Consider the following 12,985-nt stretch of genomic DNA (forward strand, 5'->3'; position numbering starts at 1 on the left):
CATATAGTATGACCTGTCCAAAATCTTGCCCATGAAATCTAGGGCTTGTATTTTTTAGTTTCTTAGCTTATGAATGCAACTCTTTCCTGAATAGGTAGGCGGCTCTTAAAAGAGCCTTTGTTGATGTTGGCTGCAATTCTCTTTCCCTGCTGCTGCTGCGGCGGCGCCTTAAGCCCTCTCGCCCCGGATGCGGCGGGCCAGCTGGATGTCCTTGGGCATGATGGTGACGCGCTTGGCGTGGATGGCGCAGAGGTTGGTATCCTCAAAGAGGCCAACCAAGTACGCCTCGCTGGCCTCCTGCAGGGCCATCACCGCCGAGCTCTGGAAGCGCAGGTCGGTCTTGAAGTCCTGCGCGATCTCGCGCACCAGCCGCTGGAAGGGCAGCTTGCGGATCAGCAGCTCCGTCGACTTCTGGTAGCGCCGGATCTCGCGCAGGGCCACGGTGCCTGGCCGGTAGCGGTGGGGCTTCTTGACGCCTCCCGTGGCCGGGGCGCTCTTCCGGGCGGCCTTGGTGGCCAGCTGCTTGCGCGGCGCCTTCCCGCCGGTGGACTTGCGAGCTGTTTGCTTGGTACGGGCCATTTCTCCCCTTTCTCTAAAGGAACCCTTCTTAAGCCAAAGCAAGCAAATTAGAAAAAGGCAGCGCTGAGGATGGGTTTTTATAGCCAACTCGCTCTCCGCTGATTGGCTGAAGGGGATGAATGGAACCTTTGCAGCGTTTGAATTTCCCGGCCTGGGCAGGGATTGGACAGCATTGCAAAACCGCGACATTCTTTTAGAAAGGCAAAACGTCGCCTCTTGCAATCAGTTCTTCTTTCTAAACGCGGCTCTCACTGCTTATCCTGCAGAATAAGCTCAGATGCAGATGCAGAAACTCTGACTAGAACACTTCCCATTATATATTAATGGCCCCTATATCTGCCGTCATTTTTCTGCTTTGTTGTTGCACTCACATTGTGGTTTGATATTATTGTTTCTATTTTGTTTTTTCAATTTTCTTTTATTAGCCACCCTGAAAATATTCGTGTAAGGAAAAGTGGGATATATATTCATCAATCAATCAAAGTGTTGCTTTGGCAGAATCTAGGGCAGGGGAGAGAGGATGTAACTTTCCTAAAAGCATCTGAGAAAGCAGAGGAGTGTGGTTCAATACTTAAAAGCCAGACAGAAGGCATTACTAGATTAAAAGGTACAAAAGATTTAATTGTATATTAACATTTCTCCCCCCCCCCCCGCCCCAGGTAAATTAATGGATGGAGCTGAAGCTGACAACAATAATCGAAAGCTCATAGGTGTATCAGGAGCCTATAGACAAGGATGGGCCCCCATATTCTCCTTTGCTCAAGAACTGTAAGGACACGGCGGAAACCAAAACATTCTTGGCACCCTCTTACTCTCCCTCCTATGTGGATAATAAAACATACTCTCCACCATGAGAGCAAAGAGGACATTTTGCCAGCCAGGGACACTTGTCCAACCTTGTTCAATGATACTATTATTATTAATTACTAATTATTGCTTGTTTATTTTATTATTATTATTATTATTATTATTATTATTAATATACTGCTTTCCCACAAGAGTTCCCAAAGCAGTTTACACATAAAAATAATAAATACATAAGATGACTCCATGTCCCCAAAGGGCTTACAGTCTAAAAATAAACATAAGATAGACACCAGCAACAGCCACTGGAGGGATGCTGTGGTGGGACTGGATTGGACCAGTTGCTCTCACTCTGCTGAATAAAGAGAATCACCACTTTTAAAAGGTGAACCCTTTGCTCAGTTAGCAAGTATAGTGAAGCCGCTGTGTTCTTGAAAGCCATACTGTTTTGCAAGGCAGGCTGACACACTTGTAGCTTCCTCTCTTGTGCCAAACCTAATGAAGAACTCATTTTTCTTTCTAATTTGTGCCCCAGACCACCATGCTGTTTCTCTTTCTGGGTAAAATTGGTATAGCTTGGTTTATGGGACTGTAGCTCAGTAGCAGAGCATCTGCTTTGCATGCAGAAGGTCCCAGGTTTAATCCCTGGAATCCTGGAATCTCCAGGCAGGATTGGGAAAGACTCCTGCCTGAAACCTTGAAGAGTCACTGCCCATAGACAATACTAAGTTAGATGGACCAAGGATCTGACTTGGTATAAGGCAGCTTCCTATGTTGCTTATATGAGTAATGACTACAGGCAGTTGAAGAGGACAGTTCTCAGTTGGTATCAATGTACATATGCTTTTTAGACTTACATTTTCCACAATATTGACGGGTCTTGAAATTGTTTATTTTTTAAAAACTGCTTCAAGTTTGGCATCTTAGTGTAATAAGTAATACTAGCTGGGCCAGTTGCAGAGCATCTGCGCCTCTAGTTTCCCCCGCCTGCCCACCCACCACTACCAATTTCTTCCCATGCTCACCGCTGCTCCTGTTTTCTTGCCCACCCACCACCATTTTCTCCCTGCCCACTCCTTCCTTCTCCTACCTGCCCCGCTGCCATTTTGTCTCCACCACAGACGTTTTGTTTCCCGCCTCACCTCCAGCGTCGCTGCTTTCCTCTTTCCCTGCCAGAAGCTTGCATATATATATATATATATATATATATATATATATATATATATAATTCTTGATAGTCAATAGAGTTTTAAAATATAAAGATGCCCTTTCTTTCTTATAATGAGTTACACATGTGGTGTGAAAGTGAATTCCAAGGTACTTTTCTGCCAGCTATGAAGTGGAACTGGAAGCCATAAGTAGTACTGCACCGGATCAGGACCCAGGTTGACTTAGGCCAGGCATCCTCAAACTGCGGCCCTCCAGATGTCACTGAACTACAACTATCAGCATCCCTAGACACAATTTTTTGTGGCTGGGTATGCTGGAAATTGTAGTTCAGCAACATCTGGAGGGCCGCAGTTTGGGGATGCCTGACTTAGGCCAACATCCTGCTTTCCACAGTGGCAAACAGTAGCTTTCCACATATGCAAACAAGAAATCCACAAGCAGCCTCCTAATGCAGTGTTTAGAGTGCTGGACTAGGACCGGGGAGATCAGAGTTCAAATCCCCATTCAGCCATGAGACTTGCTGGGTGACTTTGGGCCAGTCACTTCTCTCTCAGCCTAACCTACTTCACAGGGTTGTGGTGAGGAGAAACTCAAGTATGTAGTACACCGCTCTGGGCTCCTTGGAGGAAGTGCGGGATATAAAATGTAAAATAATAATAACAATAGCAATTAAATAATAATTTTCCCCACCCCCAACAACTGGTGTTCACTGGTAAACTGCCCTTGAACATGAGGGTTCTGTTAGCTATCATAGCAAACTGAAGGGACTAGGGAGTAAATGAATGCAATCAGAACAATGATTATCAAGATTAATCATTTTGGTGGCAGAGTTCAAGGTAGAGACAAGTGAATGTGAGGGAGATCGTTGAGAAGAAAATGGAAAAACCCTGATTTCATAGGCCTGCAAGGAGGGACTGGCTTTTCATTGCATGATCGTACCATGCCAATCACAGACCAAAGACTGGAAACGACCGAAACAGCTAAAAGGAGACAGATTTTAACAATATGCTAAAATCTGCTGAGAGTTCAAGAGGAATAAGAGACCCTTGCATTTAACTACTATTATGAAAACTGGGTTTTCCCCCAAGAACTGATCCCGTGGAATGAACAGGATGCAAATCAGGATAAAGAGACTTTATGGAGAAATACGAGGCAGAAGTCATATATTATAAATCTAATTATCTTCAGGAGCAAGGGAAGAAATCAGTTGAATGCTGTGAGAAAGAGACTTGTTACTCTTGTTGTTGTATAGTGATTATTCACTCTATGAAGCTGGTTGTTGACCATAATAGAAATTTGATTTGTGAGAAAGATCACTGTAGAAAGTGCCAGAAATAAATTAAGAGAGATTTCATAAAGAGGAATGTAGGGAAAGGAAAAGATAGCAAATCTGAAGACAGACTGAGGATGCAACACAAGACATGATGGAATTTTCTGCTACAAAGTGTGGTTAAGGCTACTGAGTTAAGCTGATTTAAAAACCTTGCTAACTGGGCAAAGAGGCACCTTTTAGAATGGTGAAGCTCATATTTAGCTGGGAGTGAGCAATTATCCCTTCTCAGCCCAATGCAGCACCCACCCCCCCACCCCCCAGTGGCTGTTGCTGCTGCCTTGAGTGAGGGTGTGTTTTATATTGCAAAACCTTTTTGAACAGGGAACAAAAAGGACTTTTTGAACTTTTTGCTGTGTAACTGCTTTAATGGCTTTGTTGTTGTTGAAAAACTGTATATGGATGGACAACATCCAGATTAGTCATGGCACTAGTCCCATGGAAATGAATGGAGCTATTCTGTAAGAGTGATTTAAAATTGAACAAATAAATAATAAATAAATTAGGACTAGCACTATTTCATTTATTTCAGTGGTACTTAGTCATGACTCACTAGTCTGTTGCCCAATATTGTTAACAATAATAAAATGGGATTATCCAAATTCATTGAAAGTTTGTCTTATCAGCAACCTTGATAAATGGAAGCTCTGCATTTAGAGACAATATAACAGTTGCCAGGAAGGAAATGTTTTTGCATCTATTCCGTGAGGCATGCCCCGCCCCACAGTCTCACACAAACACTTAGTGGTGGCATTTAATTGTTGTAACTTGATTGGGAAGTCAAACTTAGGAACATAGGAAGCTGAGTCAGACCATATGTCCATCTAGTTCAGTATTGTTTACAGACTGGCAGCGGCTTCTCCAAAGCTGCAGGCAGGAATCTCTCTCAGCCCTTTCTGTGGGTTTCCAAATCCTTGTGTGTAAATCTTTGTAGATATATGATGTATAAACAACCACTTTGTATATAATTGTGCTTTGGCAACGTACTGTATGCTTTGATAGTTTGTTGGTTCAAAAAAAAAAAAATCTTGTCCTATCTTGGAGATGTCAGAGAGGCAACTTAGAACCTTCTGCTCTTCCCAGAGCAGCTCCATTCCCTAAGGGGAATATCTTACAGGGCTCACACAAATAAAGTCTCCCATTCATATGCAACCAGGGCAGACCCTGCTTAAGAGGTCAAGTCATGCTTGCTACAAGACCAGCTCTCCTCTCCAAACCTGGTTGAAAAGTGAGATATAACACTAACTTCTAAACTCTTATTTTTAAGAGAAAAGTTGATAAGTCTTTGGGGGCTTTCAGACTGGTCCAAAACATGATTCTAAACTCCATCAAGTTAATGAGAAGCCTCATCAAGCATAGTGAGACAACCACAGGACTGCACGGTAAACTCCTTTAACAAGACTACTGTAATTAATTACTAACTGAAGAAGACTCAGTTAAACATGTTTTTTGTACTTGGGGAGCTTTCAGATACTGTAGCAAAATACATAGACAGATAGTTTCCACTATGAGATATTCAGTTCTTCTACTGAAGTAGTGGGTGGCTCTTAAAAGAGCCTTTGGGTTTATTCCTGTAGAGAGCAAAGCCGAGCCAGTTTACTTTCCTTTGGCTTTGTGGCTCTCGGTCTTCTTGGGCAACAGCACTGCCTGGATGTTGGGCAGGACTCCTCCTTGGGCGATGGTGACTTTGCCCAGCAGCTTGTTCAACTCCTCGTCGTTGCGGATGGCCAGCTGCAAGTGGCGAGGGATGATCCTGGTCTTCTTGTTGTCCCGGGCAGCGTTGCCAGCCAGCTCCAGGATCTCAGCGGTCAAGTATTCGAGCACTGCAGCCAGATAGACGGGCGCGCCAGCTCCGACACGCTCAGCATAGTTGCCTTTTCTCAGCAGACGGTGCACACGACCCACCGGGAACTGCAGCCCAGCACGGGATGAACGAGTCTTGGCCTTCGCTCTAGCTTTGCCTCCTTGCTTTCCACGTCCAGACATCTTTGGAGCTTCTCGAGACTATCTTGCTTAGAGAGCGAAAACGAGAACTGTAGCTGCAGAGCCTTCTCCGGGTTATTTATCTGTTACCGCGGGCTTGTAAGTCTGAAAAGTCATTGGTTTGTCTTATGTCAGCACGTGATCAAGCTGCCCAATGGGAAAAGGGTATATCTCGGCTAATCCCATTGGTTGTGCCGTTTCCGCAGCGGTCCAATAAGAATTGGGGAAGCGGCATCCAGCAGTTCGTTTGGTTATCTAATTCTGCGGGAACAAGACTAGTTCTTCCAGCCAATAAGATATTAGAAGGTGGGATTGATGTAATTAGTTGTTGTAATGCAGAATGCTATAAATAGGGTGACTTGAGCCTGTGTTTCTTTTCTAAGTATATGCTGCGGTGGGTTTAGACCGTCGGTACAGAGATCATTTAGTGTTGTCGCGCCATGCCTGAGCCAGCGAAATCAGCGCCTGCGCCCAAGAAAGGCTCTAAGAAAGCCGTGACTAAGACCCAGAAGAAGGGGGACAAGAAGCGCAAGAAGAGCAGGAAGGAGAGCTACTCCATCTACGTCTACAAGGTGCTGAAGCAGGTCCACCCCGACACCGGCATCTCCTCCAAGGCCATGAGCATCATGAACTCCTTCGTCAACGACATCTTCGAGCGCATCGCCGCCGAGGCCTCCCGCCTGGCCCACTACAACAAGCGCTCCACCATCACTTCCCGGGAGATCCAGACGGCCGTGCGCCTCTTGCTGCCGGGAGAGTTGGCCAAGCACGCCGTGTCTGAAGGCACCAAGGCGGTCACCAAGTACACCAGCTCCAAATAAATCTCTTCCCGAGAAGACAGTTCAAAACCCAAAGGCTCTTTTAAGAGCCACCCAACTTCTCAAGAAAAGAGCTCTGAACACGTGTGTGAACAAGCTTTTAAAGGATTTGGTTTGATGCTAGCTTGATTTACAAAGGGATGCAATTATAAATATTCAACAAAAAAAAAGTCAGCAATTTACACAGCAAAAGAAATAGGCGGGGCTCAGGAGTTTTAAAAAGCGGTACATCATAAAATAATCTGTTGCAACCCTTAACATAAGCTCAACACGAAAAGTGTTCATATTTCAGTAAATGACTAGATTTATTTGCACACATTTCTTGGAGTCCAGTTATGGTAGTTTTCTTGTCACCACATAGAATCCTTGAACTGCTTCAGGTTCTGCTATTGTATGAGCCTCTTTATGAAAGGAAGGTTTGTTTTCTCATTTTGAAACAAGACATCCTGGTAAGAACTAATCCACCTTTCCTTTCATTATAATTTTAATTGATAACTAGGAACATCATGCTCTGTTTGTTAAACACCAAATGCAATATGCAAGGTTCAGTAAAACACTAGATCCTCCTCTAAGAACAGTGCACCGTGCATAAGTGGAGGGTGGCAATGAGATAATCACATCATTGTAAAACATGTCATTGAAATGTCTCTATGCAACACTACAGCTGAAGTAAATTTGATCCAAGTTTGTCCAGGCCTTGCATAGTTGTAAGGGGGAGAGCACGTGCGTGTGCGTGCGCACGCACACACACACAGCAAGGCGATCTCACAAGGCTATTTTCTATGAGGAAAGTAAGCTAAGAACATACAATTGAAATATTCCTGTGGACATTACAACTGTACCATGTGTGATCCAAATTGGTTCCGGCATTGCAAAGTTGCTAGGGAGGAAGACAGCATGGCCACCATCTTGAAATGGGTTCTGGAATTCATTTATGGATATCAAGGTTTATTTATTTATTTATTTATTACATTCATATACCAGTGTGAGCCAGTGTGGTGTAGTGGTTAGAGTGCTGGACTAGGACCAGGGAGACCTGAGTTCAAATCCCCATTCAGAGGTGCCAGTCACCTCTCTCTCAGCCTAACCTACTTCACAGGGTTGTTGTGAGGAGAAACTCAAGTATGTAGTACACCGCTCTGGGCTCATTGGAGGAAGAGCAGGATATAAATGTAAAAATAAATAAATAAATAAAATACTGTCCCATCCAAACAATGGGCTTTGCACAGCACCAATAAGAAAACCTGCATCCGTCGTTTTAAAACAATCAATACAAAACAAACAATTTTAAACCATTCACAATTAAATTTTTTTAGAACTATTTAAAAATCCTGGAAGTCCAGGTCAAACAGATAGGTCTTAAGGGCTCTCTTGAAGGCCAACAATGAACTCAAGCTACGGGTTTCTGCCGGGAGTGCATTCTGCAGCCCAGGGACAGCTACAGAGAAGGCTCACCTCTGAGTCACTACCAGACATACTGGTGGTAACTGGAGGCTGACCAACTCAAATGACCTTAGCGTGCGGTGGGGATCATGCAGAAGAAGGAGCTCTCAAAGGGTTAATGACCACTACACTCTTAACACGTATACAAGTCAGTTAGTATTCACAGTTACCTGCTTCCATCTCTAATGCTTATGCATCCACCATCTTGAATTGGGGTGGATGATGTCATCACAACATACATACACCATTTAGGTGTCCCTATTTGGCATTACAAATGAACCAAATTTAGTCCAAATCAGTCTGGGCATTGCAAAGTTGTTTGTGGGGCAGGCCATACACGTGCACACGCACACACGCGCACACACACACACAGAGAGCAAGGTGATCTCATAAAACAATTTCCCATGAGGAATGTAGCCTAAAATGAAAAACAAGAATGAAAGGAAGAGGCATAATAAAATAACATTCTGCACCGGCCAGGAATCAAACCTGAGTCAATTTCTTGGAAGGCAGCTATGCTCATCACTATACCACCAATATTTCTTGGTTTATTTCTAAGCATGCTGTAAATATGTTCTAAAGCTCATTAGAGAATGGAGACAGCCTAAGTCATTGAACAACCTGTAGTTCTATGGGCTTTGTTAAAACAAGATATTAATTATAGCTGGGTAATTGCAACTATTCAAGGTAGATAGACAGACTGACTGACCGATATGTTTATTTATCTGACATACTTTCTATATAATGCTTTGTAACATAGGTTACCTTTGGGGCTGAATAATGGAATATAAAGCAAATACACATGCATGAAGTGGTACTAAACATGCCATTCAGCACCCGCTATATTGCAACACTAACTGAGCACCATCTTTAACTTCAAAGCCTAGTTTTTACATAATCTGATCATGTCTTTGATTTCACCATATGTGTTCGGATATTTGCTCAGATAGCAGATGGGAAAGGAAGCACCCCATGGCCTGTGACATCAGGCTAAGGAGCTACGGGCCACTGAGATGTTGCACCCCGTGACTCCCAGGAAAAACATCATAACAAGGCATTGATCAGCTTGGCCCTATGATCCATCAGCCACCGCAAGAGCCACTGCAGAGTGTGTGTTTCCTCCCTGCCTGCCAAAACAGATCTCTTTGCTTCAGCTGTCAGTTGGGGGTGGCAGAAATGTAGCAAAGGGACCACTCTCTGACCTCTGCCATCAGCCTAAGGGCTGCCCCCCACTTTCTCTCTCATATTTGTTTTTACAGTTATTATTCCTGCTAACATTTGTATGCTTCCTTGAGGACCATTCAGTTGAAAAGGGGCTTATATAAATAATAAGCTGATTTCCCCCTTTTATGTCTTTCTAAACAACTGCCATTTCTGTTGGGTTTCTATAATAAATCCAAAGAAAATTCAAGCCCGCCCACCCCACTTCTTGCTGCTGTGTTACATCAGGTCAACCTGATTGTCTGCTAACTGCCCTCTACATCCATGAATATTCCACTCCATTGCGTTACACTGGAAAAGTCTATGGGAGGTGGCCACTTACAGGTATTTAAAATTTCTGATTTTGTGAAATTGACATATCTGAAGGCTACCCTGAGTCTGTCAGTATCTCCCACAAATCTGCAGATGCTCCAACTATGCATCCATAACATTCCCAGATCTTTCAAATAGAGAGATACTTGTAATAGAATAAAATAGAATACGGCCTATTTTGGAAGATGATTTGCTTTTTACATGTTGCTTTGAAGTTTTAATGAGATTTAAATTTGCAACGTGCTGCTATACTTCAGGATATCTCAGTTGCCCAAGCAACCATAAGCTCTCCCTGGTGGAAACATATAAAACCTATTTATGGAAATAAGAGTCCTTAATCACAGTTGTGCTTTTGTCCACTCAGGAACATTTGTTGAAAAGCAGTATAAAAATATTAGTCGTATTCATATTCATATTCAGATAGTGATTTTCAGATACTATTGGCATAATTCCAGCAGTGTGCATGGTGGTTTATGGAGCAATACACAAAATGGATTTTGCAATCTAATATTAAATCTGCAATATTACATCTGGCTGCTAACTTGGAATTGGGACTGAAAATTGTTTGGTGGATAACTTGTACCAGAAAATAAAGTGTACCCCTATTGATTCTTCTGGATCTCTCATCAGTGTTTGATACCATTGATTCTTATAGAATTATCATGGATTCTTAAAATTCATCACTATTTGGCTCCAGTGAGATATTATATACATGTCAACTCAAGGCTTGACAAATTCCCGGCACCAGGGAACCATGGTGATTACAAATTTAACTGTGGCTCAAGACTAGTATATTCCGAGATAGTTCAGAGAACCCCTGCTAGCTGAGCAAAGAGACATATTTCAAAGTGGTGATTCTCTCATATTTAGCAGGGGGAGAGCAACTGGCCCTATCCAGCCCCAGCACAGCATTCTTCTAGTGGCTGTTGCTGGTGTCTACCTTATGCTTATTTTTAGATTGTGAGCCCTCTGGGGACAGGGGGCTATCTTATTTATGTATTATTTATTATTCAATGTAAACCACTTTGAGAATTTTATTGAAGAGTGGTATATAAATAGTAAAGGTAAAGTAAAGTGTGCCATAAAATTGATTTCGACTCCTGGCGCCCACAGAGCCCTGTGGTTTTCTTTGGTAGAATATAGGAGGGGTTTACCATTATCAGTATGAGATGATGTCCCTATATTGCTGCTGCCCAATAGGGAAACACACCAGCGGGGATTCGAACCAGCAACTTTCTGCTTGTTAGTCAAGCATTTCCCCGCTGCACCATTAGGTGGCTTTATATACATAGTAGTAATTTTACAAAATCCGTATTTGTCCTAGGCGGCCCTGTTTCTGTGTTATGTTACTTATGAAGGGAATAAAGGGAATACCTTTTACCTTCCCCTCCACAATGTCTGTCACTAAGGTAAGGTGGGTAATTTTGTCAAGTGTCCATTGACTGGCTCCTACATTTTGGGGCTGGTTCCTAGATCCAAAGAAAATGTATCCAGGCCCGTGTTAACGGATAACACTTTGCACAACTGCTGAAATAGACTTTACTCTAGAAAAGCTTGTGCTACAATATATTGGTTAGGCTTTAAAGTGCCACAAGAACTCTGTCTGTTGTGGCTTTGTTGTTACTTTGCTTGCCACCCCTTCTGACAACATTCCCAGCTCTGTCTCTCTTTTGCACGAGATCCAAGCAGGGGTGCCGAGGAAGGGGGGGGTGCGCAGGGACGGAGCAACAGTACTTCTCGGCTTCTCTGGCTGTTGGGGTGGGCATGGCCTTGGGGGCTGTCATGGGGGCCACCTGCACTTCTGAATTTGCAACTACATCCCTGGATCCAAGGAAGAAAAACCTGAACCTGCTTGAGGTCAGTGATGGACTCGATGTGGGTGAACAAACCAGAGAGCTTAATCCAGACGAAATTATGGAAGTACCAGGGGATCCATTCCTCTAGCTTTTAGCCATCATGGCTGTGGATGATGGCAGTTGTAGTCCAACAATATCTGGGGACCCAAGCATGGAAACTCCTGCACTAGAGGGCCATCGTTTTCAAAAGAAGGGGCATCATCAGGGAGTGGCCCATACTAGGCATAGGCCCCCAAAGAATTGCTCAGAGTCCTGAATCATATCAGGCCCCTCCCTCCTCCACGACCTCTTCCAGAAAAGAAGTGTAGTAGTGGAGGCACCTGCACAGAGCCAAGGAGAGAGCTCCTAGCCTCACCAGCCTCTCTGCTGCTTCCACTTCATGTATATGAGTACCAGTTGCAGGGGAGTCACAGCAGGAGAGAGGGCATGCCCTCAACTCCTGCTGTAGGCTTCCAGCGGCATCTGGTGGGCCACTGTGTGAAACAGGATGCTGGACTAGATGGGCCTTGGGCCTGATCCAGCAGGGCTGTCCTTATGTTGTATTATTCATTCATTCATTCATTCGATCTATATACTGCCCTTCCTAAAGTGGCTCAAGGTGGTTTACTTTAAAATCAAAAGCACATAATAAAACAATTAAAACAAACAAACAAACAAACAAAAACACTTTAGCCAGATTATAATCAAAAGCAGATATTAAAAGCCAGGCTAAAAAGATTGGTCTTTAAGGCTTTCCTGAAGTCCTTCAAGGAAGATAGGAACATAGGAAGCTGCCTTATACCGAGTCAGAGCATTGGTCCATCTAGCTCAGTATCGTCTACACAGACTGGCAGCAGCTTCTCCCAGGTTGCAGGCAGGAGCCCTATCTTGAGATGCCGAGGAGGGAACTTGGAACCTTCTGCATGCAAGCAGGCAGGGGCTCTTCCCAGTGCAACCCCACCCCATGAGGGGAATATCTTACAGTGCTCACACCTGTTTCCCATTCAAATGCAAACCAGAGCAGCCTCTGCTTAACAAAGGGGACAATTCATGCTTGCTACCAGAAGACCAGCTCTCCTCTTCCATTTCCACAGGGAACACAATCTACAACCCAGAGGTGACAATTGAGAAGGCCCAATCCCAGATCGCCACCAGCTGAACTGGTGGCACCCGGAAACAAACTTTTTCTGACGGATCATAATGAGAGCTGGGGATCTTGTAGAGAAAAACGCTCTCTCAGGTAGCATGGATCTAGGGCTTTACAACAAATAACGAGCTAATTGTAACCTTGCCCGGAAACATTATCAGCAGCCAGTGCAAATGTTTAAGAACAGGTAAATGTGATTTCTCCCAGAGACCAATCTGGCTGCCGCATTTTGAACTAACTGAAGTTTCTGAACTACATCCAAAGGCAGCCCTACATAGAGCACATTGCAGTAATCCAATCCGGAGGTTACCAGCTTGTGTGCCACTTTTCAGGTCATTCTCCT

General features: G+C 43.9%; 3 protein-coding genes across 3 annotated transcripts in view; 1 reads left to right on the forward strand and 2 right to left on the reverse strand.

Moving 5' to 3' along the window:
* Positions 1-100: 100 nt before the first annotated feature.
* LOC128329717 (uncharacterized) overlaps positions 101-12,985 on the reverse strand; it is an 18,835-nt gene continuing 5,950 nt past the window's right edge. The window contains exons 2-4 of the mRNA XM_053261329.1: positions 6,421-6,612; positions 5,484-5,794; positions 101-730 (exon numbers count right to left, since the gene is read on the reverse strand). Coding sequence (XP_053117304.1) covers positions 169-730; positions 5,484-5,794; positions 6,421-6,612 — 1,065 coding nt within the window. The 3' untranslated portion in view covers positions 101-168. The remainder of the gene's footprint in view (positions 731-5,483; positions 5,795-6,420; positions 6,613-12,985) is intronic.
* Positions 5,423-5,956, reverse strand: LOC128331866 (histone H2A type 2-C-like). The gene has a single exon (XM_053265831.1). It carries the CDS (start codon positions 5,867-5,869, stop codon positions 5,480-5,482), a length of 390 nt encoding a protein of 129 aa, XP_053121806.1. The 5' UTR covers positions 5,870-5,956; the 3' UTR covers positions 5,423-5,479.
* On the forward strand, positions 6,233-6,742 carry LOC128331869 (histone H2B 1/2/3/4/6-like). The gene has a single exon (XM_053265835.1). The coding sequence runs from the start codon at positions 6,307-6,309 to the stop codon at positions 6,685-6,687; it is 381 nt and encodes a 126-aa protein (XP_053121810.1). The 5' UTR covers positions 6,233-6,306; the 3' UTR covers positions 6,688-6,742.

This window comes from Hemicordylus capensis, chromosome 6 (genome assembly GCF_027244095.1).
Source record: "Hemicordylus capensis ecotype Gifberg chromosome 6, rHemCap1.1.pri, whole genome shotgun sequence".
Lineage (NCBI taxonomy): Eukaryota > Metazoa > Chordata > Lepidosauria > Squamata > Cordylidae > Hemicordylus > Hemicordylus capensis.